This window comes from Onychostruthus taczanowskii, unplaced genomic scaffold (assembly GCF_017590055.1).
Source record: "Onychostruthus taczanowskii isolate IOZ18803 unplaced genomic scaffold, ASM1759005v1 scaffold15, whole genome shotgun sequence".
NCBI lineage: Eukaryota > Metazoa > Chordata > Aves > Passeriformes > Passeridae > Onychostruthus > Onychostruthus taczanowskii.
This window is the reverse complement of record NW_024498685.1, coordinates 6948474-6973291: the sequence shown is the minus strand read 5'-3', so window position 1 is coordinate 6973291 and position 24818 is coordinate 6948474. Positions and strand designations below refer to the sequence as shown.

At 43.4% G+C, this 24818-nt stretch overlaps 2 protein-coding genes across 2 annotated transcripts in view; one reads left to right on the top strand and one right to left on the bottom strand.

Annotated features, from left to right (window-relative positions):
* Positions 1-3905: 3905 nt before the first annotated feature.
* Positions 3906-8544, bottom strand: MANSC1 (MANSC domain containing 1). Its single transcript, XM_041398844.1, has 3 exons — positions 8011-8544; positions 7014-7154; positions 3906-5251 (listed from the first exon to the last, which is right to left on the bottom strand). The coding sequence occupies exons 1-3, from the start codon at positions 8228-8230 to the stop codon at positions 4269-4271; spliced, it is 1344 nt and encodes a 447-aa protein (XP_041254778.1). The 5' UTR covers positions 8231-8544; the 3' UTR covers positions 3906-4268.
* Positions 8545-12378: 3834 nt separating this feature from the next.
* BORCS5 (BLOC-1 related complex subunit 5) overlaps positions 12379-24818 on the top strand; it is a 62842-nt gene continuing 50402 nt past the window's right edge. The window contains exons 1-2 of the mRNA XM_041398874.1: positions 12379-12508; positions 12961-13104. Of these exons, the coding sequence (XP_041254808.1) occupies positions 12451-12508; positions 12961-13104 (202 nt within the window). The 5' untranslated portion in view covers positions 12379-12450. The remainder of the gene's footprint in view (positions 12509-12960; positions 13105-24818) is intronic.

Here is a 24818-nt window from a genome sequence, read left to right as displayed (position 1 = left end):
TATCTAAACTCTTGCCACTTAACGAAAATGACATTTTATAGGCTGTAAGGAGAGGAGTAAAAGGAAAAGAGAAAAGAAGTAATGCATGACCCTCACACCTTTTTTTTAAATTAAGTGAGCCAATATACAGGAAACAGTGATACAGCATAGTTATACTGAAACTTTAAAATACTTTTATACATTATTTCTAATACCAAACACACAGGTGACAAAGAGAAGCAGTTTTCTGCTTTGTGCTTTGACATCCTCAAGAAGTGTAGAGACCTAAAGGAAAAAAAGCAAATTTAGACTGTGAGATTGAGTGTAGGCTTTCTGAAGAGGAAGAAAAATGTTCAATATCTCCTGGCCCTTCAGGGGACAAAGCTATCAAGACACTGGGAAAGCATCTGGGAACAGCATGTACACTCCTGAAGGGATATGCAAGACTTCAAGGATGAGGGGATGCAGCTGTCCCACAACTACCAATGAACAGGAATTCATTGAGAATTACTATAGAGAGGAGCATTACCTGTATGAGAGGATGAGTAATGCACAGGGAGAGCACAGCTGCCTAGGCCCATTTCAGGAGGTGACAGAAAGACACCTACAGAAGTATAGCTCTCTGTGTGATGGGATACTGCCTGGGAACTGCTGACTGCAGCACTGGCACTTTAAACTCCACGTTTTTATCGGCACGGAGTGTGGGACGGTAGGATCAAAGCATGTCATCAGATTCAAATCCACTAAGATGGTTTTGCAGGAGGCAGGAAAACAAGATCCAGTTTTGAAACTGCCTTCTCGTGTAATTAATTTTTTTTTTCTTTTCTGGTTTTATTTCCTTGTTTGTTTGTTGGATTTTGTTAGTTGGTTAGCAATTTACTTGAAATAATCCTGAGTGTAAGCATTTCCTGCTCCTACGGGACTTAAAATGAACTGAAGCACTATTTGCAGAGAACTCACCATGCTGAGTTTGCTGCCCTTTGAGGTAGGGACTTTGGACCCTTCTCATCCATCTCAAATAGAGCTACAATTTATTTCTTTACGATTGTTTGCAGTGGTTACAAAATTAGGGTTATTTGCTTTACTGTACAATACCACAAGACAGTTTTGTTCATGACAGTCTATATTTACACACCTTGTGTTTGCTCAGAACTGTAAAGCAACAACATGAAAACGAGCAGCTACAGAATTTATGACACTCTCCAGGTGACAAAAGTCAATCAGCTTTTGGCCTGCTGCCATAACAGAACTGGTTACATCCAGAAAGAGCCACCCCAATGTGAGACTTGTCATCAGAGCATGGTGATTAACGATCCATTTCCATGTGTGCTGCACAGTGAAGACCACAGGAGATGTCAGTGGAAAAATAGAAGAGTGCACAGAAGTTTTAATGGTGGAAAGCATAACAAACTGGATGGACTTTTTTTGTTACTTTGTCTTGCTTCTTTTTGATTCATAATACAAGAGCACTATCCAGGCAAATAAATAAGCTCCAAAACAGCATATAATAAAGCATCACAGTCAAAAGGATGATGATGGGAAATCTCTCTCTTTCTCTGTTAACTGGAAATGCCAATACATGACTAATAATGCAACCTGATTCAATGTTATTAAAATAGAGAATATGCTTAGTTTTGTTGTCTTCTACATTATATGATGCAGTAAAAATTTTAAAAATGTGTGTATATAATCCTCCACCCAAACCCTTTCAATAAACAAAATCCTTTCCTATAAAACCTTTCAAAATAGCCACAGTTTGGGAAGTTAAAAACAATTTAACTAAAACTTTTCTAAATCATCAAAAATCCTCATAACTTCTCAGTTCTATTTAATAAACTGTTGTTGCCCTCTAGTGTTCGAACACAGCTTGTAAGGGCCCCTCCAGAAAGATCCAGACTGGTCAGCTGTCAATTAATTCCCTGTTAGGTCTTAATCCAACATGACCAATGGATAGGAAAAATAATTTTTAAACAGTGTTTCAGTACACCTCCCTAATACCTTATTTTCTTTACTGGAGCATAAAAGAAGATCTTTCATGTAACGACTTCTAAAGTTGTTTTACTCAAATGTTGTGAAAGGCCACTGAGGTCAGCATCCTCACCAAATCAGGTATGGTGCTGGAGCACCTCTCAGCTTTACCTGTGCCATTCACTGTGCTGGGTGTGCACTGCTGCTTGGGCTGGAGGGCAGCTCCCAATGACATGGGCCACACTGAGCAACCAGAGAGTGCTTTGGCTTGGAAGGGATCTTAAGGATCAGCTCATTCCAACCCTTGGCCATGGGTAGGGACACCTTCCACTATCCCAGGCTGCTCCAAGTCCTGTCCAACATGAGCTTGGACACTTCCAGGGATGGGGCAGCCACAGCTTCTCTGGGCACCCTGTGCCAGGGCCTTGCCACTCTCACAGGGAAGAATTTTTTCTCAGTATCACCTTCTCTTTTAGTTTAAAGCTATTCCCCCTTGTCCTATCGCTGCATGTCCTTGTAAAATGCCCCTCTCCAGATGAATACATGACCTGTGCTCTGAACAACCCTGAGATACATCTGCTGGTTTCTCTTGAATATTTTGCTACTGTAATGTAACCATATCAATTAATACCAACCACCTTTCCCTCCAACAAATTATTTCTTGCAGCAGAAATGCACAGTGAGCATTCAGGGGTTGTTCTCAGCACTTCTCCTGCTGTGATGACACCAGCAACATAGAAAGCTTCTCATGAAGGTTGCAGTTCTTAGGAGAGAAAATTATGGTGAACCTCAGATCTGCATCTGCATTTTTACAGCTAGGACTAGTACTTATCATTCTGTGAACTCACTTCCCAAAAATGTTCCTCCTTGTTATGTTCCTTGACTGGGAGTTAAACAAGGCACAGTCAAAAAACAAGCTGATAAATTTGTGGTACATTTCTTCGGTAATTTTGGTCACTTTTAAGAGATTATCCAGACTACTTTTACAAGCTGATAAATTTGTGGTACGTTTCTTCGGTAATTTTGGTCACTTTTAAGAGGTTATCCAGACTACTTTTAACCATTGTCAGACTTCAACAATGTAGCAGACCAGCTGTTTTTATATATATAAAGCAATTTGCAGCCTCCATATAGTAGGAATTCAAGTTCTTGACACAAGGAACACTGACTTTTCTTTGATCTCTGAATAAGGGAATTTTCAGAGAATTTTCTGCATTTAGTTATTTAGAGCTTTCAGAAAACTTGCCTTGAGGCCATTTTTTGGATCACACCTGCTTCCCACCACACTAAGCTCGACAGATCTAAGAATCTTTTGGATGTGAGTCAAATTTCATATTTTGTAATAGAATTGTTTCCTTGCATTTGCGAGGCACCCTTCCTTTTCTGCTGTGACATTTGTTGTTGATCACGCCAAACACTTTGCCTGACACAAACACTTTGAAATCTAGCCTTTCATTCTGAAACCAGGTTTACACTGACTGCACATGAAGGGAAATTTAAATAACATGAACTGGAAGTTGTGTGGCAGTAGATGCTCCCACTTACTCTCCCTGTTGAAGAGTCAGGAAAACATAAAATCACGGAGTTGTTTAGGTTGGGAAAAAACTCTAATATCAAAATAATTGTCCATGTTTATTACCAGTCACATGAAGGGCATGCTAGAAGTGAAAAGGGTGTGCTTTGAGAGCACTCACATTTGCAGTATGTAGTTTTAAGGATACCTGTGATGTATGCAGAAGAACTTTAAAGATATGTATATAAGCGTAAACTATATTTAGATAAGGAAAATTAAATTATGCCATATGTAATATATTTTTTCCTGTTTGAACCTAAAACCATTTGGATGCAAAGCTCTATTACTAAGTACTCCTTTAAAGCTACAAATAGGGTAAATAGGATTGCCAGGCAATTGTGTAACACTCCAGCATTTGATGCAAATAGCACTGAAAACACCCATGTGCTGCACAGGTATTCAATTTATTAGGTGTACTTCAATTTCACTAATCTTGTCACAGTACAGATTAAGCTCCTGAAATGCTTTTTCTCCTTAAATATAAGATCTTCTTAGCTTAACTTGGATTTAGATGTTTACTCTCAGGATTTAGGAATAAATCAAAAATGACAGACATTATAGTTCAGCACAGACAGAGCATTCCTTCTCACCACCAAACCCATCTCCTGTCTCCTGCTTTCCCATTAGAGGCCAAAAAAGGAATCCATCCTCTTCTGAGATTTCAATATCTATTGAAATATCTGTTCTATTTCAGAGTTCTCCTCTCAAAAGTGAGAGATGCTCCTCAAAATTTTATTCCCTCTCCCAGTCAGACATCAGCATACATTCCATTGATCAAATAATCCAGCTTGGTGTAATGCCTCTTCTGAAGAGATTCATGGATTTTCTTCCCCGTCAGCACAATAACTACGAGCAGGAATATCACCCCAAAAAACAAAGCTGCTATAAGGCTGCTTTTTTCCCCCAGCTGAAAGACACCTTTCCCTCTCAGAACACCTTCTGACAGGGAGCTTTCTGAGTCAGATGGGTCATAACCCCGAAGGTCATTTTGGGAAGATGAGGGGGAATCACTGGACAGAATGAAACCTGGAAAAGAGTGGAGGGTCACATGGCTGGTGTCATTGGAAGAGACAACTGTTGGCTCATTAGCCATGGCTGGAGTCCTTAGCCCTGACAGGGCAGTAGCAGATCCAGAATTGGTGGTCACCTGCACAGTTATAGAAGGAGAAGCAGAATTTGTGGGCTTGGAAAGAGGAACATGAGTAACAGCGATGCTGGTGGCAGGGACAGCAGGTTGAGCTGCAGTGGCTGCAGCAGGTGGAGAGGCAGCTGTGGTTGGTTTGGCAGCAGCAGGATGCAGAGAGGTTGTAGGAGACTCCATCTGGGCAGTGCCTGTCGGCAGAGGAGCAAGAGAAGCGCTGCTGGTTTCAGGGATGCCCGCACGAGGAGTGGTGGGGAAGGAAGAAGTGGGGTTTCCAACTGGAGCAGCAGAAGGCTTGCGTGGTGGCACATTAATTACCTGCTGCCCTGAGATGGGGTCTAAGCTCTCAGATTCTCCTGCTCTTTGAGATTCAGGAGAAACTGTATGAAGTTCCATGTTGTCCAGATGCTTGCCTATGTGGTTCAGGAGTTCAGAGGCCTGATGAAAGACAGACTGCTCCAAACTGGCAGTGTGATTCTGATGGATATCCTGACTGTGTGAAATAAAGGTTCCAGCATCCGAAGGCAAAGGATACTCATTTGAAGAAAAGTTCTCAGTTTTGATGGATTTATCCTCTAGGGCATGAATGTCTGGAAACAGAAATATTGGTATTTAATTATTAAATCTATTTTTGACTAATGTAGGCATACTCTATTTGTATTTCTTAGAAATATTTTTGTAAGGGGGCTCTAAGAGATAATGACTAATGAAACTTCCTTTCTTTAAAATATGCACAGTGACATTTAAATTCTATGTTATAAAGGCTGTCAGCCTCAAGCCTAGTCACATAACAGTGTTCTGTGCAGAAATACCAGACAAATAATAATCCTAAAAGCTATCTGATTTTACAGTATTTTTTCTACAGTATTTACCTGATTTACAGGTATTATAGAAAATATTTGGCTGAGCATGAGCTGTTGGAAAGACAGGCTAATTGTCAATTAATGTTATATATATAATTTTATAATTTTATTTATAAAAATATAAAATATGTGTAATATATTCATGATAACCATTCAGCTGCTGCACAGAACATTTAAAAGGGAACATGCTTTCAAGTAGTTCTGACTCTCACTCATCTCTTTTTAATATTGAAACAAAAAGGTTTGTTAAATGCACTGGAATTGAAATAAATAAAGAAGTATCTTTCCCCCTTTCAGCCTGCTTTTCAGTGTAACCACATACAGCTTCTCATATGAAAGAAGAAAGTTTGAAACATTTGTTGCTACCGACACTGCTAAGGTGCTACCTTTGAAAACTCAGCAGGAACATTAAACAAGCTAGCATAATCTTTCCACAATTAAATGTTCACAGAAGATCAAGTCTCCAAAAAGAAAAAGGAGTGCTAAATGCAATCACATTGTTCACTCAGCATTGCATTACATGCTGCACAAAAGCACAAGCACGATTGCATTTCTTGTTTCTTTGTTTGAAACCCCAATGTTCTTCTAAGGGACAAAGAGCTGGAGGGAAGTGTAATTTTAGTAATAGTTTTAGAGAAGTGCAGTTCATTTGTCGCACATTGCTTTTGCATGATCCCTGTGAGACTGTGCTTGCACAAAAAATACTTGGTAACATTACATGAGTAATCTTTCTATATATAAAACTGTTGCTCTTTGCATAGCTCTTCTTGGAAAGGTTTGATCTCTCAAGCAGCCATACAGAAACCACCTTGCCAGGACAGTATAGTTATCAGTTTCTTATCTGAGCTGTTCAAACAGGTCTGGTGCAAGTCAATGTCAATCAACAAGTAGGCCTTGCTGATAAAAAAAACCAGCATAGGCCAGAAAGCAAGAAATTCCTGAGTGTGCAGCAGCCCACATGCCATAAAGCTCTGAGATTAGAAAGTTTGCTTCTGCACTTCAGGTTCCCTAAGTGAATGCAGAAAACAATGATTATTTATTACTACTGCAATTATTCATCAGTGTAGCATGGGCCCTTTAAATACACAGCTGGCTACAAAAGCATTGTATTCCCATTGGTTTTCATGATACTTTCCAGTATTATGTACAGGAAATCTTCCTTCCTGACTGTATCTAGATAGAAGCAGCTTCTTTTTGTTTTAAGCAAGGACAAATTATGAGGATTTATGAATCTGATGTGAAGGAATATTATAAGGGTTGGGACATTATTCCAAGCTGGAAGCTGGGCCCACAAAGGAACTCACCACAAACCTGCCCATCCATCCTCCACAATGAAAGAGAGCAATATTTTAAAATCATAATGCTTGGCTTAGAACACTTTACTAAAAATACGACCCCCAAACAGTTCCTGGTCACTACTGAAAGTTCACAGGTGCAAAAGTCATTTTGCAGTGTGGTGTGGGGGCTGATGGCTCTCACTATTATTTACCTGTAGTTATCTTGTAGCTCACAAGTCCTGTTGCAGGTTTCATTGGACAAGCCTCAGTGCTAGGACAGTAAAACAAGTAGCAGTTTGGATGTGTACTTGTTCTTGCAGCATAAAAAATAATCAAATTACACTTCTTGTCTCCTGCAAAACAAGTAAAAAAAAGCAAAAAAAGTAAATGCCTGTTTCAGCAGTAAGAACTTTTATAGCAGTATGGTAATGAGATCTAGTTTGTTAACTTTTGCTCATGTGAGTAAGAGGAAAACTACTAACACATAACTTTCCTACAGGAAAAAACCGCCAAGGACTGCAGAAGAATGGCCCAGGGCCAAAATATGAAAGGTCACACCTTCCTTTTCCTGTACAAATAAAGTTGGGGAAATTATGAGTCTAATCTCTCATCCTCCCCTCACGCATACCACACTGGCACCACTTTATACAACAATTGCTCGCTTACAAATCCTGATAAAGCTGAAAACCTCCTCGATATACTCATGGGAATAAAATGATTTAGACATTTTTCCTTATTACATCCCAGGAATTGCTTGGCTAGTTGCTGCTTTGGGGGGTCACCTTCACCACTGTTATTTCTACTTGCTGCTCTACCTCCTACTGCTCTGAGAGCTTGATTCAAATCATGTCTCACATGAGGGTGAGCATTCTCACTTTTGGCTAAAATTAAATACAGTGCAAAACTTCAGCTACTTTTAGTGCATCTACTAAACACACCTTCCGGCTTCGGGATTTGGGAGGTTTTAATGCCTAAAACTAACGCTGTGTCTGTCATACAACTATCTTCCTGAACACTGCGGGGTCTTGCGTTAAGATCTAACATCTACTGGCAAAAGAATGTAGCAGCCGCAAGCTGGAACTAAGCGCAGCCTGAATGAGAGGGTAAATTCCGTGCTGAAAAGGGAGAACACCAGCAGCTGACCACCCCGCGAGCCCAAACTCCAGGATTACTCTCCCAGGCAGTGGCGGAGAAGAAGGCCGAGGTTACCTGCGAGCCGGTGCCCCGAGCAGCAGGCGCGGACACACGCACCCGCGCTGGGGACGCGCAGCGGCTCCGCGCCCCGGACGCCGCGGGGCAGGGACAAGTCTATATCGATGATGGAATTCTCCATCTTCTCCGCGGAGCACTCCTGGCTCAGCGCCGGCCCGGCCATCACGCAGGTGATCACCAGCAGGCGAACCGGCCAGCGGCTGCCCCCGCGGGACATGGTGACCCGGACCGGCCCCCGCGGGGCTCCTCCGGCACGGCGCGGATTCGCGGCCAGCGGCAGCCGGGGGAGCCGCGCCGAGGGATCTCCGCTGCTCCCGGGACGGGCACGCGTTCCTGGGGCACCTTCGGGATACCCCCGCCCGCAGCGCGGGTTCGGGAAGGCAGCGGCGGAGCCTGGCCGGGCTCGGGACGGCGGCTCCGGGGAACCGCGGCTGTCCCGGCACGTCCGGGAGGAGGGGCCGTGGGAGGCGGGCCCGGGACGCCTGCTGCTCTCCTCCTGCCTGCCTGCCCTCCTCCTCCTCCTGAATTCCTGCTTGCTTGCTTACCTACCTACCTACCTACCTACCTGCCTTCCTCCTGCCTGCCTGCCCTCTCCTCCTCCTGGAATTCTTGCTTACCTACCTACCTGCCTTCCAGCCTGCCCTCCTCCTCCTGGAATTCCTGCTTACCTACCTACCTGCCTTCCTCCTGCCTTGCAGCCTGCCCTCCTCTCTTGCTTCCGTCTCACTGCCCGCCATTCTCCTGTCCCATTCCTGCCTTTTCTCCTGCCTTCCCTCCTTCTCCTTTGCTTTCCTCTTCCTGCCCTCTTCCTCCTGCCTGACCTTCTCCTGCCGTCCTCCCGCCCTCCTCCTGCCTGCCCAGCGCGGCTGCGAGAGTATTCTTGCTCCTACAGCCACTTGCCGGCACCAGGGGTCCTTTCCTGAGCATCAGACACAAAGGCAAAACCACCTAGAGAAGCTCTTTACCCTCAGTCAGACTTTTCCTCCACCTGATATGCTTTTGGGAGCTGTAATGAAAGCGATTAATATGCATATCCTGGACAAAACGGACGTGGACATATTTCCATGTGTGTGTAAAAGACTCCTTGCTACCTGAGTGATCCTGTTCAAATCATAACCAAGCACAAGATGTTTGTGGAATGGGCAAAAAAATTAGCAAAAAAGCCTATTTACTGGGACTCTGACTGGTGTCTTGGCCATTCTTCTGTCAGCTGTCTCAGTGTAAATTGCTTGCTTGAGTCATGTTTTTGCTTGGAAATTTTTCATTTCCTCTTTTTAATTTTGTTTTGTTTTTTTTTTTTTCCTTACTATTTGGGGGTAGTGTTTAGGAGTAAAAGTAGACCAAAGGAGTGCAAAGAGTGAAAGGATTATGAGACAGATTCCTTCTTTTTCAGGAAAGAGACCATTTTCTTTTCAGAGACGTGCATTGCCTGAAAAGATCCCAAAGGGCAGGTTAGTTTATGTATTATAATGGTTAGATGCCAAGGCATGGGTGGCTGTCTTGTTTTTCATGCCCAGTCAGTCCCCTTTGTCAATACTGCTGGGTGTTGGCTTTTATTTGGACATGAGTGTTGTAAGAGACTGAGCCCACCATCTCATTTTGCATCACATGGCCATCTTGTGGCAATTAATAATGTTTGTTTGTGATTCTCGCAGTCTTGGTGGGATGGTTTCTTCTAAAATTTTCAGCTGCACTTGTTTAAGAAAATGTTCCTTTCTAGCCCTCTTTTGGTAAACTGGTAACATTATTTTCACTGTAAAAAGAAAAAGTCCCAAGAGAATCTGAACATTAAGGTGTTGCCTACTAACTGTATCACACAGTGAATGAGCAGGGGAATGAAGACTAAAAGCAAGCACAGGTATCACCCCTGCTATATATTAGACAAAATCGCAGCGTCCACCTGCCTTTGCTTACGTAGAGGTGGTGGAAGAAGCCAAGCAGAAAGAAGCTGAAAAATAAGGCTAAAGGTCTGGCTGAGGTGGTCAGAACAGCTGAGGAAAGTGGTTTTTCAGCTGAACTGTTGGGATGGTGAATGTGAGAATATGCACAGAGACTGCTGTAGTCAGACAGGGATAGGTGACCATGGGAAAATGAGAAGGGCTGATGTCATCTATAATATAAGCAGGGCATAAGAGATACTGGGGATAACATGACTGCCCCACTCCGGCCACCATGGCAAATTTCTGCTCTTCCTGGTGGGGCAGGCACTCAGTCTCCCTGGGGAGACCAGAAGCAAAATGGTCAGGCTGCTGAAGTGCAGGGAAGCCAAGGTCCATCAAAAGCTATGCGGAAACCACATCCACTGAGCCAGGACAGAGCCAGCCTTGCCCAGCAACTGCTGACTTCCCTTACTATTGCAGTGGGAAGAAAGGGAGGCTGAGAGAGGGAGAATGGTGGGACACTATTAGCTCTTAGACATAGTTCTAGGTCACTAAGGGTGTTTTCTGTAGAGCATCTCTCTGCTTTAGAGCCAGTACCCTAAATGGTGAAATGCTCAGGCACAGATAAGATGAACCTCTATTGCAATCTATTCTAATATGTTGCAAAAGTACCTAGTGCAGCATACAGCCTAAATCTAGCAGCGGCTTCTGTTGGGTTGGGATTGCCTTCCCACAGCCCGGATCCCAGTAACATTGCTGATGTGCAATCCTCAAGAGATAGGAGCACCATTATTGTGTGAGATTAAATCTTGGTGGAAATTAGCAAAGGCAGCCAAGAGAAATGGTGCCGAGTTCAGTGCAGAGCTTTGGCTGACGTTGGGCTTTGGGTGTGAGCAGAGAACAGAACAGACTTGTTCAGAAACCAGCACGGACGAGGGCAGCTCTTATTTATAGACAATTCTTCTGTCATAGGCGTGATGTGTTTGCTGATTTGACTGTCAAATATGAAAACAGTAAGTCTCAAATCTCAAAGCATGTTTCTTTCTCATTTACACTAGTGGTTTTTTGAGTTTTTAAATCTTGTTTTCCTAAGCCTGAGCTGCCTGTGGACTTTTGATCTGGTCTGCTTTTCCCTCACTCCTGGCACATGGGTATATAAGGGCTGCTGGTGATGGGTGTTGCCCACACTACTCTGCTCTGTGCCCAGCACTTTGGGGTTTGGCAGGTTTGCCTTGGTACAGAAGAATGAATACATTTAATTAAAAAAAAATCACAAAATCACAGAATTGTTAGGGTTGGAAGGGACCTCTGGAGATCATCTAGTCCTGCCTCCCTGCCAAGGCAGGGTCAGCCAGAACAGGTGGCACAGCAGCCCACATTCCAGGTGGCTTTGGAATTTCTCCAGGAGAGAAGACTCTACAACCTCCCTGGGCAGCTGTTCCAGTGCTCTGCCATCCTCAATGGGAAGTTTTTCTTCATGTTGAAATAAAACTTCTCCTATTTTAGTTTATGGCCGTTGCTCCTTGTCCTATCACTGGGCATCACTGAAAAGAGTCTGGTTCCTCCCCTTTAAGATATTTATCTGCATTAAAGAGATCCTCTCTCAGTTGTCTCGTCTCCAGACTAACCAGGCTCAGCCCTCGCAGTCTCCTTGTAGCAGGGGCATCTTACCCCTCACAAGAACTTATTTGTTAACTGATCAGACAACTCAAACAGGACAAGCTGTCTTGTAGTGGGTCATTTTGGGGCAATAGGGTTAACAAGGGTCTGTCATCTCCCAAATGCCAATAAATATCTCACTGTCCAAAGGGAGATCTGGAATGGGCTGGTGGGCTGTGATCAGTGGTTGGACATACCCCCTACCACAATTACCTTTTCCTAATTGGAGCTGATTTCAGCACAAATACTGAGCATCCCTGGCCGGGCCAGGGAGGGGATTGTCCGGCTTTGTTCTAGGCTGGGGCAGCCTCAGGTCACATATTGTGTGAAGTGCGGCTGCAGCTGGCTCAGGGGAGGCTCACACTGGATATCAGGGAAAGGTTCCTCTCCCAGAGGGTGTCGGGCACTGCCCAGGCTCCCCAGGGAATGGTCACGGCCCCGAGGCTGCCAGAGCTCCGGGAGCGTTTGGACAACGCTCTCAGGGATGCACAGGGTGGAACTGTCCGGGTGTCCGTGCAGGGCCAGGGATTGGATTGGATAATTCTTCTGGGTCCCTCCCAACTCAGGATATTCGGTCGTAGGTTCCTTTTAAAAGAAAATATAACTTGTCCGCTAACACCGAGGAGCACAGAAGGGGACACAGCGCTACAAACGGTGGCCTCACTAGGCCCGAGCAGGGAGGAGGAGCATCTCCCGTGGCCACAGAGATCTGCGTTGCTCTGCCGCCCTCCGAGGTCCCGGCACGCCGGCACTGACGGGGCAGAGCCGAGCGGCCCCGGCCCCGCGGCCCCGAGCGGGGCCCCGCCCGCCGGGCGGAGCCGCCTGACCCGGCGCAGCCGGAACCCCGTGGGCGGCGGCGGCCCCCGCGCTGCGGCGGGCGGGGGACGGAGGCACCGCCATGGGCGCGGAGCAGAGCGCCGAGGCCGAGAGACGCCCGGGCGAGCCCAGCGCCGCAGGTCGGTGCCTGGCGGGGAGCGAGGGCGCGGGGCTGTGCCGGCACAGCGGCTGTGGAGAAGGGCACGGCTGTTTCCTTGGGAGGGACAGCGGCTGTGGAGAAGGGAAGAGCTTGGAGAAGGGAAGGGCTGTTTCTCCGGGAGGCAGCGGCAGCGCGGCTCGGCCCTTCCTGTGACGGCGCGGGGGCACCGCCCGGGCCGGGGGAGCAGAGCCGGGGATGGGGAGCGCCCCGGGCGCGGTGCGGAGCTGGCGGGCTGTCAGTGCTGCAGGTGCTCCGGAATCAGCTCTTCCCCGCTGGGGAGAGGGAAGGGAGCTTAGAGCCCTTCAGTGATGTCGGCAATGTGCTATAAAAAGCATACCTGTGCAATATTAAATAGAGCAATATTCGCCTAGGGTTGGATTCTGGTGTAATCTGCTTGTAAAGTTGATTATGCCCTCTCCCTCCAATATCCAGCATCTCCGTTGCCAACCAAGCAACGAGCAAAAATGGACGACATTGTGGTTGTAGCCCCAGGAACACAATCCTCACGGAATGTCAGCAATGATCCAGATGTCATAAAACTGCAGGAAATTCCAACTTTCCAGCCCCTCTTGAAAGGTAAGTGTTTGTTCTTCCTCTGTTTTAAAATTAAAATGTTTTTTGTACCTAATGGCATTTGTGTGTCCCGAGGTATCTACTGAAGTTCATATTTCTGTCATTTTTCACTTCCCCTCTTGTTTCAAACCTTACTCTCTTTTGTTATGCCATGATTAATCCCAGCCTTCTAAACAGTGGGTGAGCTAGTTTAGAGCTGGTAATGTTCTCTGCGATGGAACCATCTACTGTGAAGACAAAACAGCTCCAAGCATACCAGTTTGCCCTGTACCACTGGTTGATGAGAGATGCTGTGTTATGTTCTAATTTGTAATGGATGATGGTCTCCTGTTTCGCTCTAGTCTTTTAAAAACAGACTGTGTGTTACTGTCAGAGTCATAGCTACCTGTGTTTGCGTTTAGCTGCTTGAAATCAAGGTGCCTTGTGGGAGTTTTCAACAGAGCAGATTTTATTCTTGTTTTTTGTAGTGGGGTAGATGGGCTGAGACTTTTCTTTGTTTCTTTTCCTCCCACTCTTTTCTTTTTTTTTTCTTTCATCCCTTGCACTCATTCTTTATTTCTTCTGTTCAAAGGAAAGTGAAGATTTCAATCAAAGTTGTTGAGCCTGCAGTATAACAAAAAAGCAGGCCTATGTGTTTTGTGGTCTGGCTTTTAGCAGTCTCTTTTTGAGGAAAATGCAGAGAGGCCTTATTATCTGAAAAGGCATCACTAAAAGTAATCTACCAGAGGTAGCATCACACCATCACTTTTTGGACAGAAAGCGTTTACTTTTTGTTTGTTTGTGTATGCCTACTGCATAAGGGTACTAAAACATGACTAAAACTTGTAGATGTTATTATAGCCTCCTGGGCCATGCATTTAACATTTTATTGGACACTATTTATGGGTATGTTCTGGATGTGCATGGCACTGACTGCTGTTTTCTGCAGAAGGGGCAAAAAGATAGAGAGCCCTTGAAAAAAAGCGGAACATGCTTTGCCTGTAAAGAAGATGCTGCTTTGTATGTAAGACAGAACTAGGGTCATGCTAGTGACAGCTTGAAATGTAGATGATGGAATCCAAATCTCTAAAAGAATTGAGGAAATTTTAATAGGAGAGAAAAAATTTAGAAGATGCTAAAATGTCTGGCACGAAAGTTGTTTTGTGTGTGTAAGAGTGTGATGACAAAGAGTTTCAGTTCCACCCAAGCTTATGAGCAAACCTGGGTTGCACAAGACCTGTGGAAGGAAGTCCTGGGGAGTGAGACTGGTGGTCACTTCCAGAGATTTTGTTCCTGTGAGGCTGTTAGAGTCTCAAGGGTCCAGGGCTTTAGGTGGGAAGTGAGAAAAAGCAGAGGGCAGCAGCCATGTGGCTGAGATGCAGAGGTTGCAGGGCACTGCCTTAGATGACCAGTCCAGGTCCTTCAGCTCCTAAATGTGCATCCTTTAAGTTGTCTTGGTGACTGAGTTGCTTTTTCTGGCCTTACTTTGGACCTGAAGCTGTGGATGTACGATAGAATATCTCTTCTGTTTTTGTCACTTGGACCGCTGCTTCCCTATGAGTCTCCTGAGATGTGGTGACATCTGGTGACTGCTCAAGAGTTTTGCATGCTGAATCACTTTTGTGAACACCTTTTTCAGCCTCAAGTACTTGTTATTACTTGAACAACCAGACTGTGATACTTGTGTTCACTACAGAAAGCAGTGTGGGCCTGTTGAGTGAGTTGACTCTTGAGAGACGGCAGATCTTCCACAGGCCCACTTGAGAAACTGTTCTGTTTTGGACTGGTCTCATCTGTATTCTTCCCATGCAAGATTATGTTTCTGGGAAGGTTGAAGAAGTTTCAAGATCTTTTAGGGAGCTCATTCTAAAAGCTTGTGTCTTGTGATCTACCAGCTGGCAGGTGGACTTACAGTCCACAATGACGTGGACTTCATTGTTTTATTCACTTTCTCCTTGCCTAAGCAAAGCCAAGGGATTTTGTTTTGCTTTTGAGTTTGAAAAGGGGAATAACCATTAAATAAATGGACTGGCAAAGTACATGGTCATGTAAACACTACATGTTCTTGAAAAACAAATGCCCTTGTTCCTCCTATTGCCATATTGAGTTGAGCTTGTGATCAGTGAACCTGGAAATCTTTGCCATTGTGCGCTCTCACTTGGAAGAAAATGCCAGTGTCCTGTCCATTACATCTTTCATGCTTTCCCTTGACTTCCACAGGGAGTATTGCACCTCAGAGGTACAGCTAGGAGCCCTTGTAAAAAGTCCCTCTCCATATTTCTTGTAGGCTCACTTCAGGAGCTGGAAAGCTGCTGTGAGGTTGCTCAAAGCTCTGTCCAGCTTGACCTTGAAGACTCCTCATGATCTAGACAGCCTGTTCCAGGCTCATCAAAAAAAAAATTCCTTCCTTATGTCCAATCTAAATCTACCATCTTTGATTTAAAACCTATGTCCTTGCATCAAAAAAAAAAATTTCTTCCTTATGTCCAATCTAAACCTACCCTCTTTGGTTTAAAACCTATGTCCTTGCTCCTTCATTGCAGGCCCAGACAAAAAGTCTCTCTCTTTCTTGCAAGCTTTATTTGTCTCTGGAGGCTTTTTGGGGAAAGAAACATTTTCTTGCTTATGGCTAGAATTGCGCACTGATAAAAAGTATTCAGCATGAAGAAGCAATAGAAACAGAGGTTACTATATCATTGCAAAGGCACTGTGTGAGCAGCAGAAACTTCTTTACTGTGTCTCCTCCTGTTCCCATAGGATTTTGTGATTAGTTTCCTCTCCAATCTCATTTCATGGTTCTTCACGTCAGTGTGATGTTATTGTGACCATCTGATAGTCCTGACTGGTTGACAAAATCTGCCAGATAGGCAGTGACTGTCAGCTGCTGCTGGCAGGACTGTGACCTCCCTCTGGTGGATCTTGTACATTAAAATTAACCCCTAACTAAAACAGCACCTGTAGTAACTTGAAACTAACTTTTGGTAACCTGTCCCCTGTAAGCAGTGGTTATGTTTTTGTGCTGCACTTTCCCTTGTTGTTTCCTCCTTGTTTGGAGGAAGCTGTTATGGCAGCATCTCTTGGAAGTGTGATACTGAGCACTGAGCATACTGTGGGTTCACTGAATATGGGCTTGTGGTTATTTAGAGACAATTCAGCAGCCCAGTTTTGTGTTCTGACTTATTTCTGGAGGAAATCTTAATACTAAAATAACAATTTTAATGCTAGATATTTAGCTGTTTAAGCTGTTGGTGGTGCCTGCTTGGCTTTCTGCAAGAATGTGACGATACTTTCTGTTTTGTTTTGCCTGGTGGTGTTTGGATTGTTGTGTGCAAGTTCCCAGGAGAGCAGGGATTGTTTCTGTGAATTAAGCAATGTGCTGATGTGCTGCTGGAGACTGGCCTGTGAACAGATCAGCTATGTCACATGCAAATTGCATTTGTCATGTGCAGCATGTCTTCTGTCATAGGAACTCCTGGTCCCTCAAGCACTGAGAGAAAAAAGGTTATCAGAGGCTGCTGAGGCTCACCTGCATTCCCAGATGTATCACGTGGATGAGAGGTGTCTTTTTTGCAGACATTCAGCAGGTTACTTGTGCACTCCATTCCCCTTTGTTATGAAGACCACTTTGTCTAACATAGGTGGTCTTCAGCTTACAGCCTTGTGAAGGGTACTGTGTGCTGCTCATTAGCATCCTCTAGCCCAGAATAACTGGATTCTTGTCCTACAAATAATCCTGCTGTTTTTCTAAGAACAGCAAGTAATAGGAAAAGGTTGCTCAGTAAGGTTGTGGCCCATAAAGTTATTAAGGGCATATTAAGCAAAGCTCTGTGAGTTGTGAACTGGAAGTAAATTAAATAAGTAATTACATTAAGGAGTACAGAGTGAGAACTTTACTTACTGTGCTGCTTGTTACCCATATTTATTATTGTTATTTATTAAGAAAGGCATTTCATGAAGAACACAGTGGGACTTTTACTCTGAAAAGTTAAAGCTATAGTTTCCCTGGAAGAAGTACAACAAGGAAACCCGGGTTACATGGCAGAAAGAGTAGGTTCAGCATAAGAAATTTCCTTTTAGGCTCAATATATTTTGAAGTGGAAAGCTTGTCATATATTACAGCTGGTGTATGTCTTCAGCCGAGAGGCACAGGGAGATGCTGAGAAATCTGGGGTGAAACTTGTGATGCTGTACAGATGCTCTGTGGATCTTCCCTTGTCCTCCAGGGACAAGAAACAGAAGCCTGTGTTACCTTGAAGTGACTGTACTTTTATAACTCTTTTATGAAGTTGTTTTTCAGGTAGGAAAGCTGCTTGTCTAAAAAAAATGCCAGTGTATTTTTCTTTCCAGCACAGTGTATGAAGGAAGGATGAATGTTTAGAGTTTGCTGCAGTTAAAGCAAGATTTTGTCACATCTTGCTCCTCAATATTTTCTTACATTCTCTCTTCCCCTTTCCTCATTGTATGCTCCTACTTCAATTTATAGTGTAGGGAATTTAGCTAATAGCACGTGTCAGTGAGCTTTATTCCTATCATTCTCTACACGTGGTACTTGAATACTTTCTGACCCTGTGTCTTACAAAGAGGATCTGCTGCTCCCAACTGCTGAGGGTATAGGCCTCTACTAGAATTTGAAACATCCAAGTTTGTTGGATGGACCCCATGCCTAGTACTTACAACAAAATGTGCATGTTGGGTGGAAAGAAGTACTAAGAATGTGAGTGCATCTGCCTGGTGAGTTTGAGTTTTTTTATTGTTATTTTGTTTGTTAGTGGGGTTGTTTTCTTTGGATTTTTTAGGTTTGTAGAGCAATATTCTAAGTACTAAGAATGTGAGTGCATCTGCCTGGTGAGTTTGAGTTTTTTTATTGTTATTTTGTTTGTTAGTGGGGATGTTGTCTTTGGTTTTGTTTGGGTTTGTACAGCAATATTCTGTATTGTAGAGATCTGTCTCTCCATTTTGAATTCATGACTTGAAAGTAGCTCCTGAAATCAGAATCTAGAAGATGCTTCAGTTTTGGGGAAAGGAGTTTTCCCTTCAAAGGACACCTGAAGGAGTCGATGAAGATGATGTCTGGCTTCCATGTATTCCTCAGTTGTTGGGAGACCTGATCTAAGTCAGTTTTCTGTGTGAGAGGATTTGGGTCTGTGGTTGGACATTATCCAGTCAATATGCTCAACACCCACAGGGAGAGCATTAGGAGCTGCAGGTACTGAGTTCTCTACCTTTCCCTTCCCCTTTGCCAGCTCCACACCCCTTGGTGTAGTTTGTGTGTTGGCTGATGAGCAGAATGAGTGTGAGCTTCTCTGCCTAGGGGATTAGCCTGGCCATTTCCCTGGCTGAGGACCTTGGAGCTCCAATTTCTACTGAACCCAATAGCTGTGACTCTTACCTGGATCTCCTCAGGCACATACTGCTCCTCCCCACTATCTGGCTGCATGGGAATAAGCTTTGGTGGTCATCTCAAGTCACCTTTACCTTCACAGAGCCTGGCAGAGCCCTTCAGCTGGCAGTGCAGCCCTTGGGGTGCAGCTGCTCTTGGGATTCATTAGGAGATGTGCTGAGCAAAATAACCATGTGGGAGGGAGTTAACTGTGTCCTGGCTTATCAATCTGCCACAGACTTTAATGAGGCGTATCTGCATGCTGGCCAGTGTACCTTGAAATCACTATTAACAGGCTAAGGTGAAGGGCAAATAACTGCTTATAACATCTAAAATATCCAAGTGTAATCATACATGCTAACAGAATGTGTAATCTCTTTATGTTGGGAGGAGACTGGAAATCAGATGCATCTGATTGATCAGGCAGAGGAGCTAGTGTGTTCTACTGGATTGTAGATGGTGAATCTTTCCAGACAAGGAGAAGAAGCATGTAATGCGAAAGCACATGGAGAACTCTTTTTAGTCCTCAAGGATTTTAGGCATCAAAATCTGGATAGAATTTTTTGCCTTTTTTCTCTGTCTTCTTCACATTTGTGTACTTTTATTCAGCATTACTGCCTTCATAAGTTCATAAGTTAAGACTTGACTGAGTCTTTGACTGAGGGGCCAGCTAAATTTCTCACTTCTTTTTGATGTGTCTCTTGGCATCTTTCTCTGTTGAACGTGATGTTGTCTGTCATGATGTTTTCTATCAATGAAAATTGCATGCAATGAAATGTTCATGTCAGAAGTGTATCTAGGAGATACATTTATGCCTTGCACATCTGTACTGTACAGACCTGACTTTACTGGATATACCAGCTGTATGTGTGTAAGTTGCTTCATGTGATACTGCGTGACCCCCCTGCCCCCGTTAATATTTTTTTTCTTGACTTGGTGGCTGGTTTTGGAACATTTGTGTCTCACTGCAGGACCGGCATTGCATTGCATCACTCTTGAAAAGTGAATGTTTCTGTTTGATCTTAGGCTTTATAGGAATTAATAAGTTTATCCAAGTCCAGCAGGTTATTTGGTTTTTGGCCAGTTAGTTTATTGAGAAATATTATGCTTACCCAAGAGGGTATAAATTATTGCATCCTAATTATTGATTTCTTTTCCCCTATGGGTGCTGATTCAGTCAAGTGACTATGGTAGAGGTAAAAGATGAGAGGATGCTTCTGTATGAGCTGCCTGTCTGCAGTTAACTGCACTTTCTGTAACATCACATCATTCAAAAACTCCACTCTTGTATTTATTTCCTGCCCAAACACTATCAGCAGAATAAAGAGCAGATTCCAGAAAGTCACATGTATAAATAATATGCCCCTTTTCTAATTAGTGTTTGACTTACTAAAATAGTATAAAAACAAAAATGGTTTTAAGGTACAAATGAAAAAGCAGGTCTGCTCCAGCCCTTAGCCTTGTTATCACAGCAGTGTGGTGGGAGCTCAGCTTTAACCATGTTCTCTCTGGATAATTGTGTAAGATGAGGTCAACAGCTGACCAATAAAGCACAGGTCAGCAAGCTCATTGTTATGAAACCTTGAAGTTTAGAATCAAATTTGATCTGCCTCTATTCCTTTCTTGGGTCATCTTAACAAAAGGGAAAATAGGAATTTTGTGGTTCATTTGGCTTAAACAGTGAGGTCTGACATACTGAATATTCCCTCTATTTTCCATGTGGGGCTGGCCGTGGTATGCTTGGCTTGTTGACACCTGTGCATGCATAAACCCAGAAGATGTGCAGCTGCAGATTGCATATTGAACCCTGAGATGCAGTGATCTCTTGAACATCCTGATTTTCAGTTTGCAATAGTAACAAGGTGATGAGTAGTAATGTTAGTAGGGAGTGGAATTGCTGTCTGTTGTGGCTGTGCATAGGCACCACTCTGCCTGCAGGCTGAGCTCAGGGCCTCCAGGCAGCCTTTGGTGGGAGCTGCTGAAACACTGCTCAGCCTGTGGTCATCCTTGGAATACCATAATGCTTATTAGTGTGGGAGACATTTTTCTTTTTTATGGTGGAAATTCTTATCTTTCAGCAATCTTAAGCCACTTGTGAAGTTCTGAAGATGGCACTGCAGCGATGTGAGCACCTTCTGTGTGTGAGCTGGTATCTTGGGTGCTGGTGGAGTTTTTTGTTTGAGGTTTTCCTGTGTGTGACTGTTTACATGGGTGTTTCTACCTGTGTTATACATGTCTACTTCTCTCATGTTTCAAAATATTTATAATATTATAATTATGTGTGTAATTGTGGCATATAATTTCGGAGAAGACACAGTATGCCCATTAAATGCAAAATGTGCAATATATCCTGCCTGCCTGTTGTATGAAAGATTCACTATGAGTATGTTTCTTTGTGTGGTAAAGAGTTGAAGGGCAAAATTAAGTGCACTTGCTGCTTATGAGAGGTTTTTTAATGAGGTTAAGGTCAAACAGTTAAAATACTAGGCTGCTGTTTGAATGCACTTGTGTGGATTTTTGGGGGTTTTTTTTTTAATATGCTGATGCATATAGAAATGACACTCTTGAAAAGGTAGGTGAGTCTGTACTAATGCAGTGAAAACTGAGACTTCGGGATCCTATGCTGCAGTTGTTAGTTAGGATGTCCCCTGGAAGTCACTTGTGTAACTTGGACAGCAGTATTGCAGTGTGAAGTGTCATTCAGTGTTGCAGTAAAAGACCTGAGAAGCTCAGGCATTACAATTAGATTGTTTCCACCATGCTACATCAGCATGGTAGTGATGTATTTGTACCCAAGGGAAAGGTGTAACAGCAAGTGGGATACTGGGACAGCAGACAGGCTGTTAGTGGGGAACTGCTGTGCAGGAGAAATCTATGCATTTCATGCCTTGGGAGTAAGGAGGTGCACCAGCAGTCCTTCATCTCAGGCTTGCAGTGTCTTTTCTCTGTTTTCTGACTTGGTGTTTTTTACCCCTGTAGTTAAGCAAATGGATATTGAGATTGGAATGCCTGCAGTCTAGGTAAGTGCCACAGGGTGTCAGTGGAATACTAAAGAAGTAGCAGACGTGGTTGGAAAGGGTTGGAAACCTTGCTGAAACAGCACGCTGGAAACTGCTTTCTCTTCAAGCTCTTTCCGTGAAAGTTTGTGTTCTGTTTGCACTGGTACCAAGTGACCAAGGTCTTGGTGACCTTGCTGGGTTTGGGACCCGTTGGACCTGTGAGCTGAGCCACACAGTGCTTTTTACTGAGAGGCAGCTACAGGTTACAGTACTAGGTCTGTGAGGAGGAGATGGTACAGTGATCTTCAGCTGAAAACCTTTCAGAAAGCTTTAAGATCTTAAAAAAATAGAAATTTTGGGTGCAACTTACTTTCGATTATTGTTACTAGTGGGTTTCTAAGCATGTGTGGTAAGAAAATGAGTATATAGATCAGAAGTAATTCAGGTGAAAGAATTTGAGGTTCAGAGGCTGTCCATGGCTCTTGATCCTCACCTCAGTACACCATCTGTAATAGGGAGTTCAGTAATTTTTTCTTGACAACACTGTTTTGATCATATGTGTGTTGAAGACCAAGGTGATCTCATGCCAAGAGTGGTGAATAGTAAGTGCTTCCCTGGTGGCCCATTGTGCTGAGAAAAAATGTTTATTTGGCACGGGGGATAGAACTCAGGAACTGTGTCTAGAAAATGATTGCAACACTCTTTCCTTCTCTCCAGCTCAAAAATATTCAGTTCAACGGGGTCTTCTTTCCAGTTCCTCACCAGCCCTACAAAGCAGTGTTGCTGCAAGAGTGCAGATCATGGGATGAACTGCATGAGGGGAGAGACATGAAAGGAGAACAGGAAAGGGGAAGAAATAATGTGTCTGTTAAGTGATAGCCTAAAATTCCAGGCTTTTACCCCACCTTCCTCGTGTATGAGTACAGGTAATCTCACACAAATGAAGACATTTGTTTGGGAGAATCTTTGTATTGATCACATATGTCTGTTCAGCTAAATCCAGTGCTTTGCTAATTCCTAAGTTATTTTTAGGAGAGGGAGTGTGGAAGAGGAATGTCTTGAACCTTAATCTCGCTTGCCTTGGAAATGTCATGAAGGTATCTTGTGTCCAGTCTATCATGCCAATAAAAGCCCTTTGAGTTGGCAGGGGATTTATGTGATTCTGTTTTCATCCGTGCGTTAATGGGAGTTGCCACAACATCTGGACATCACCTGGAGAGTACTGTCCTTCACTATATGCTGCCCAAACCTTTTGGTGCTTGGGAAGGTTGTTGGTGCACACCAGGAACTTAAGATTATAACCTATTTGCATATAACCTTTAAAAAAAGTTAAAATGCTAATATAGGCAACGTTACTGCTTGCCTAAAGTTGTTCTCAGTGAGACACCTTGCAAAATTACTTGCGCATGTTCTCCTCCCCCTGATCTCAGCTGTCCAAAGTGAAATTCCTGGCAAGGCATGCCTCATCAGCACATGAACGTTGGTGTAAAAGCACTGGAGTCTGAGTTTCCTCATTTAAAATTCACTCTTTCTGCAAAAAGACTACTTTTTCTAAACTCCTATGCCAGCTACCATGGATAGGAAGCCATGTTTCAAGTTAAAACAAGAAGCATAGTGCCAAGGAAAACCCTTATCCTAAAGAATCCCTTTCTTTTTCAGATATTAGCTGGCCAGACAAGTGACCTTCTCTTCCTACTGTGTTTTAATCTGCTGTGTCCTTATTGTGGTGGGTTTTTTGCTGTGCATCCACCACCTTCTCTCTGACTGTTGTGTGTAATTGGAAGCTGACCTGGGATCTGCTGGACTGCAGACACCATTTGCAGTTGTGGTGCTGTAAATAGAATGCTTCCAAAGAGCTCCTTGGAAAGTGTGATATTATGGACCAGGGAATTATAAATCATAGTCATCAAGACATTTCAAAAACCATAATTTTTGTCTGGAAGTGTTCCAGTGAGTAACCCTTTGCTTTTAGTTCTTAGTCAAACTAAGATGGTGTTGATGAGCTCCGGGAAGAACAAATCCTGGTGATGCTTCATAAGTTTTGGATAAAATTAAGGTGTTCGTTTTGATATGAAACACAAATAAAACTGTTGGAAAGGCACTACTAACACTCCTGGTTCTGGCTGATCTCTCTGCAAGGAATGGCTCAGTGTTGGCCTCAGCTGGCTCAGGAGGATGGGAAAAAGGTTGGTCAGAATATTATCCATTCTCATTCTTTGTAGTAGGAGTCTTGGAAGGTTGCTGTCAGCTAAAGAAGCCTGAACTTGAAGGGGAAACTTGATTTTCCTTTTAACCCTGAAGTCTTGATTTCTTCTGATTAAACAGAACCTTTATCTTCAATAGGAAGTGGAAGAGATACTGGAAATAAAACTTCTTAAGTACTGCATGCTGCTTTGTCCTCCCATGAGAGCAAATCTTGCTTTTTCTGTGATGTGAAAGTAGCAAGGTGCAGGTGATGGAATTGAAAGTACATGTTTGCATTTATACATTTGCAGAAACAGGACAAATCAGGATAGAATACTTAATCTTGGTTTTAGTTGTCTCCCCTTCAGGGAATGTGTTACCAGTTTTAGTATGAACTGAAATTTGGAGTCAGTTTGGGTGGTGGCTGAATTGCTTTTTTTTTTGCAATAGTTTGCAATTCTCCACTGTTGTACATTCCCTCGGTTATTCATCTGATTTATTATGTTCTGTGCTAGAGAAGACAGAAGGAATTTGTAGATTAATCACTTGGAACGTAAATTATTTCCTTTGTCTAATGATCTCTATTATGACAATTGATGATTAAGCTACAGTGGTGTTTTAGACTTTCACTTCTTTATTTTAAATGCCAAATGCCTTTTATTACTATCTGAATCCAATTACTTTTGTGGTCAATGTTTGCATATGTATTTAGATGAGGAATGTAAAGACTCAGCCTAGATTTTAATGCCAGGCAATGGAACAAATGTGGTAGGAGCAGAATTATTTTTCATGTCATAGCTCTTGCCTGTGCAGATAAAATTGTGGTGGTATGTCAACCTTTGTACCACCTCAGCTTGCAGAAGGAAGCATCTAAAAATATTAAAGTTTTGATTGCATCAACTATTTAAGATGTAAGTAAAAATAAAGCAGTTTTCTGTGCTATGAAACAACAGGAGTGTGAGTTAGAAACTGAAGTACTCTACTGCAGGAGTAGGATTGATGTGAAAAAGGGTGGTCTCTCCATAAAGGTACAATGAAATGGTTGAGTAAGATGGCTAAAAATGGGCTGTGCTGATCTGCCATCATGGTCAATGTGCAGCAGGGAAAGATAAGGGTAGTGCATTCAGGACAAAAGGTATAAATTGTTAAATATTAACAGATTTGGTAGAATTTTG

What these genes read in the sequence shown, in the direction of transcription:
- MANSC1 (XM_041398844.1), bottom strand. Translation starts at nt 8,230, where the DNA reads ATGTCCCGCGGGGGCAGCCGCTGGCCGGTTCGCCTGCTGGTGATCACC. An exon ending in CTCGGGGCACCGGCTCGCAG is followed by an intron (nt 7,155 to 8,010) that starts GTAACCTCGGCC and finishes CTTGTTTTGCAG; the next exon opens with GAGACAAGAAGTGTAATTTG. An exon ending in GAGCTACAAGATAACTACAG is followed by an intron (nt 5,252 to 7,013) that starts GTAAATAATAGT and finishes TTCTGTTTCCAG; the next exon opens with ACATTCATGCCCTAGAGGAT.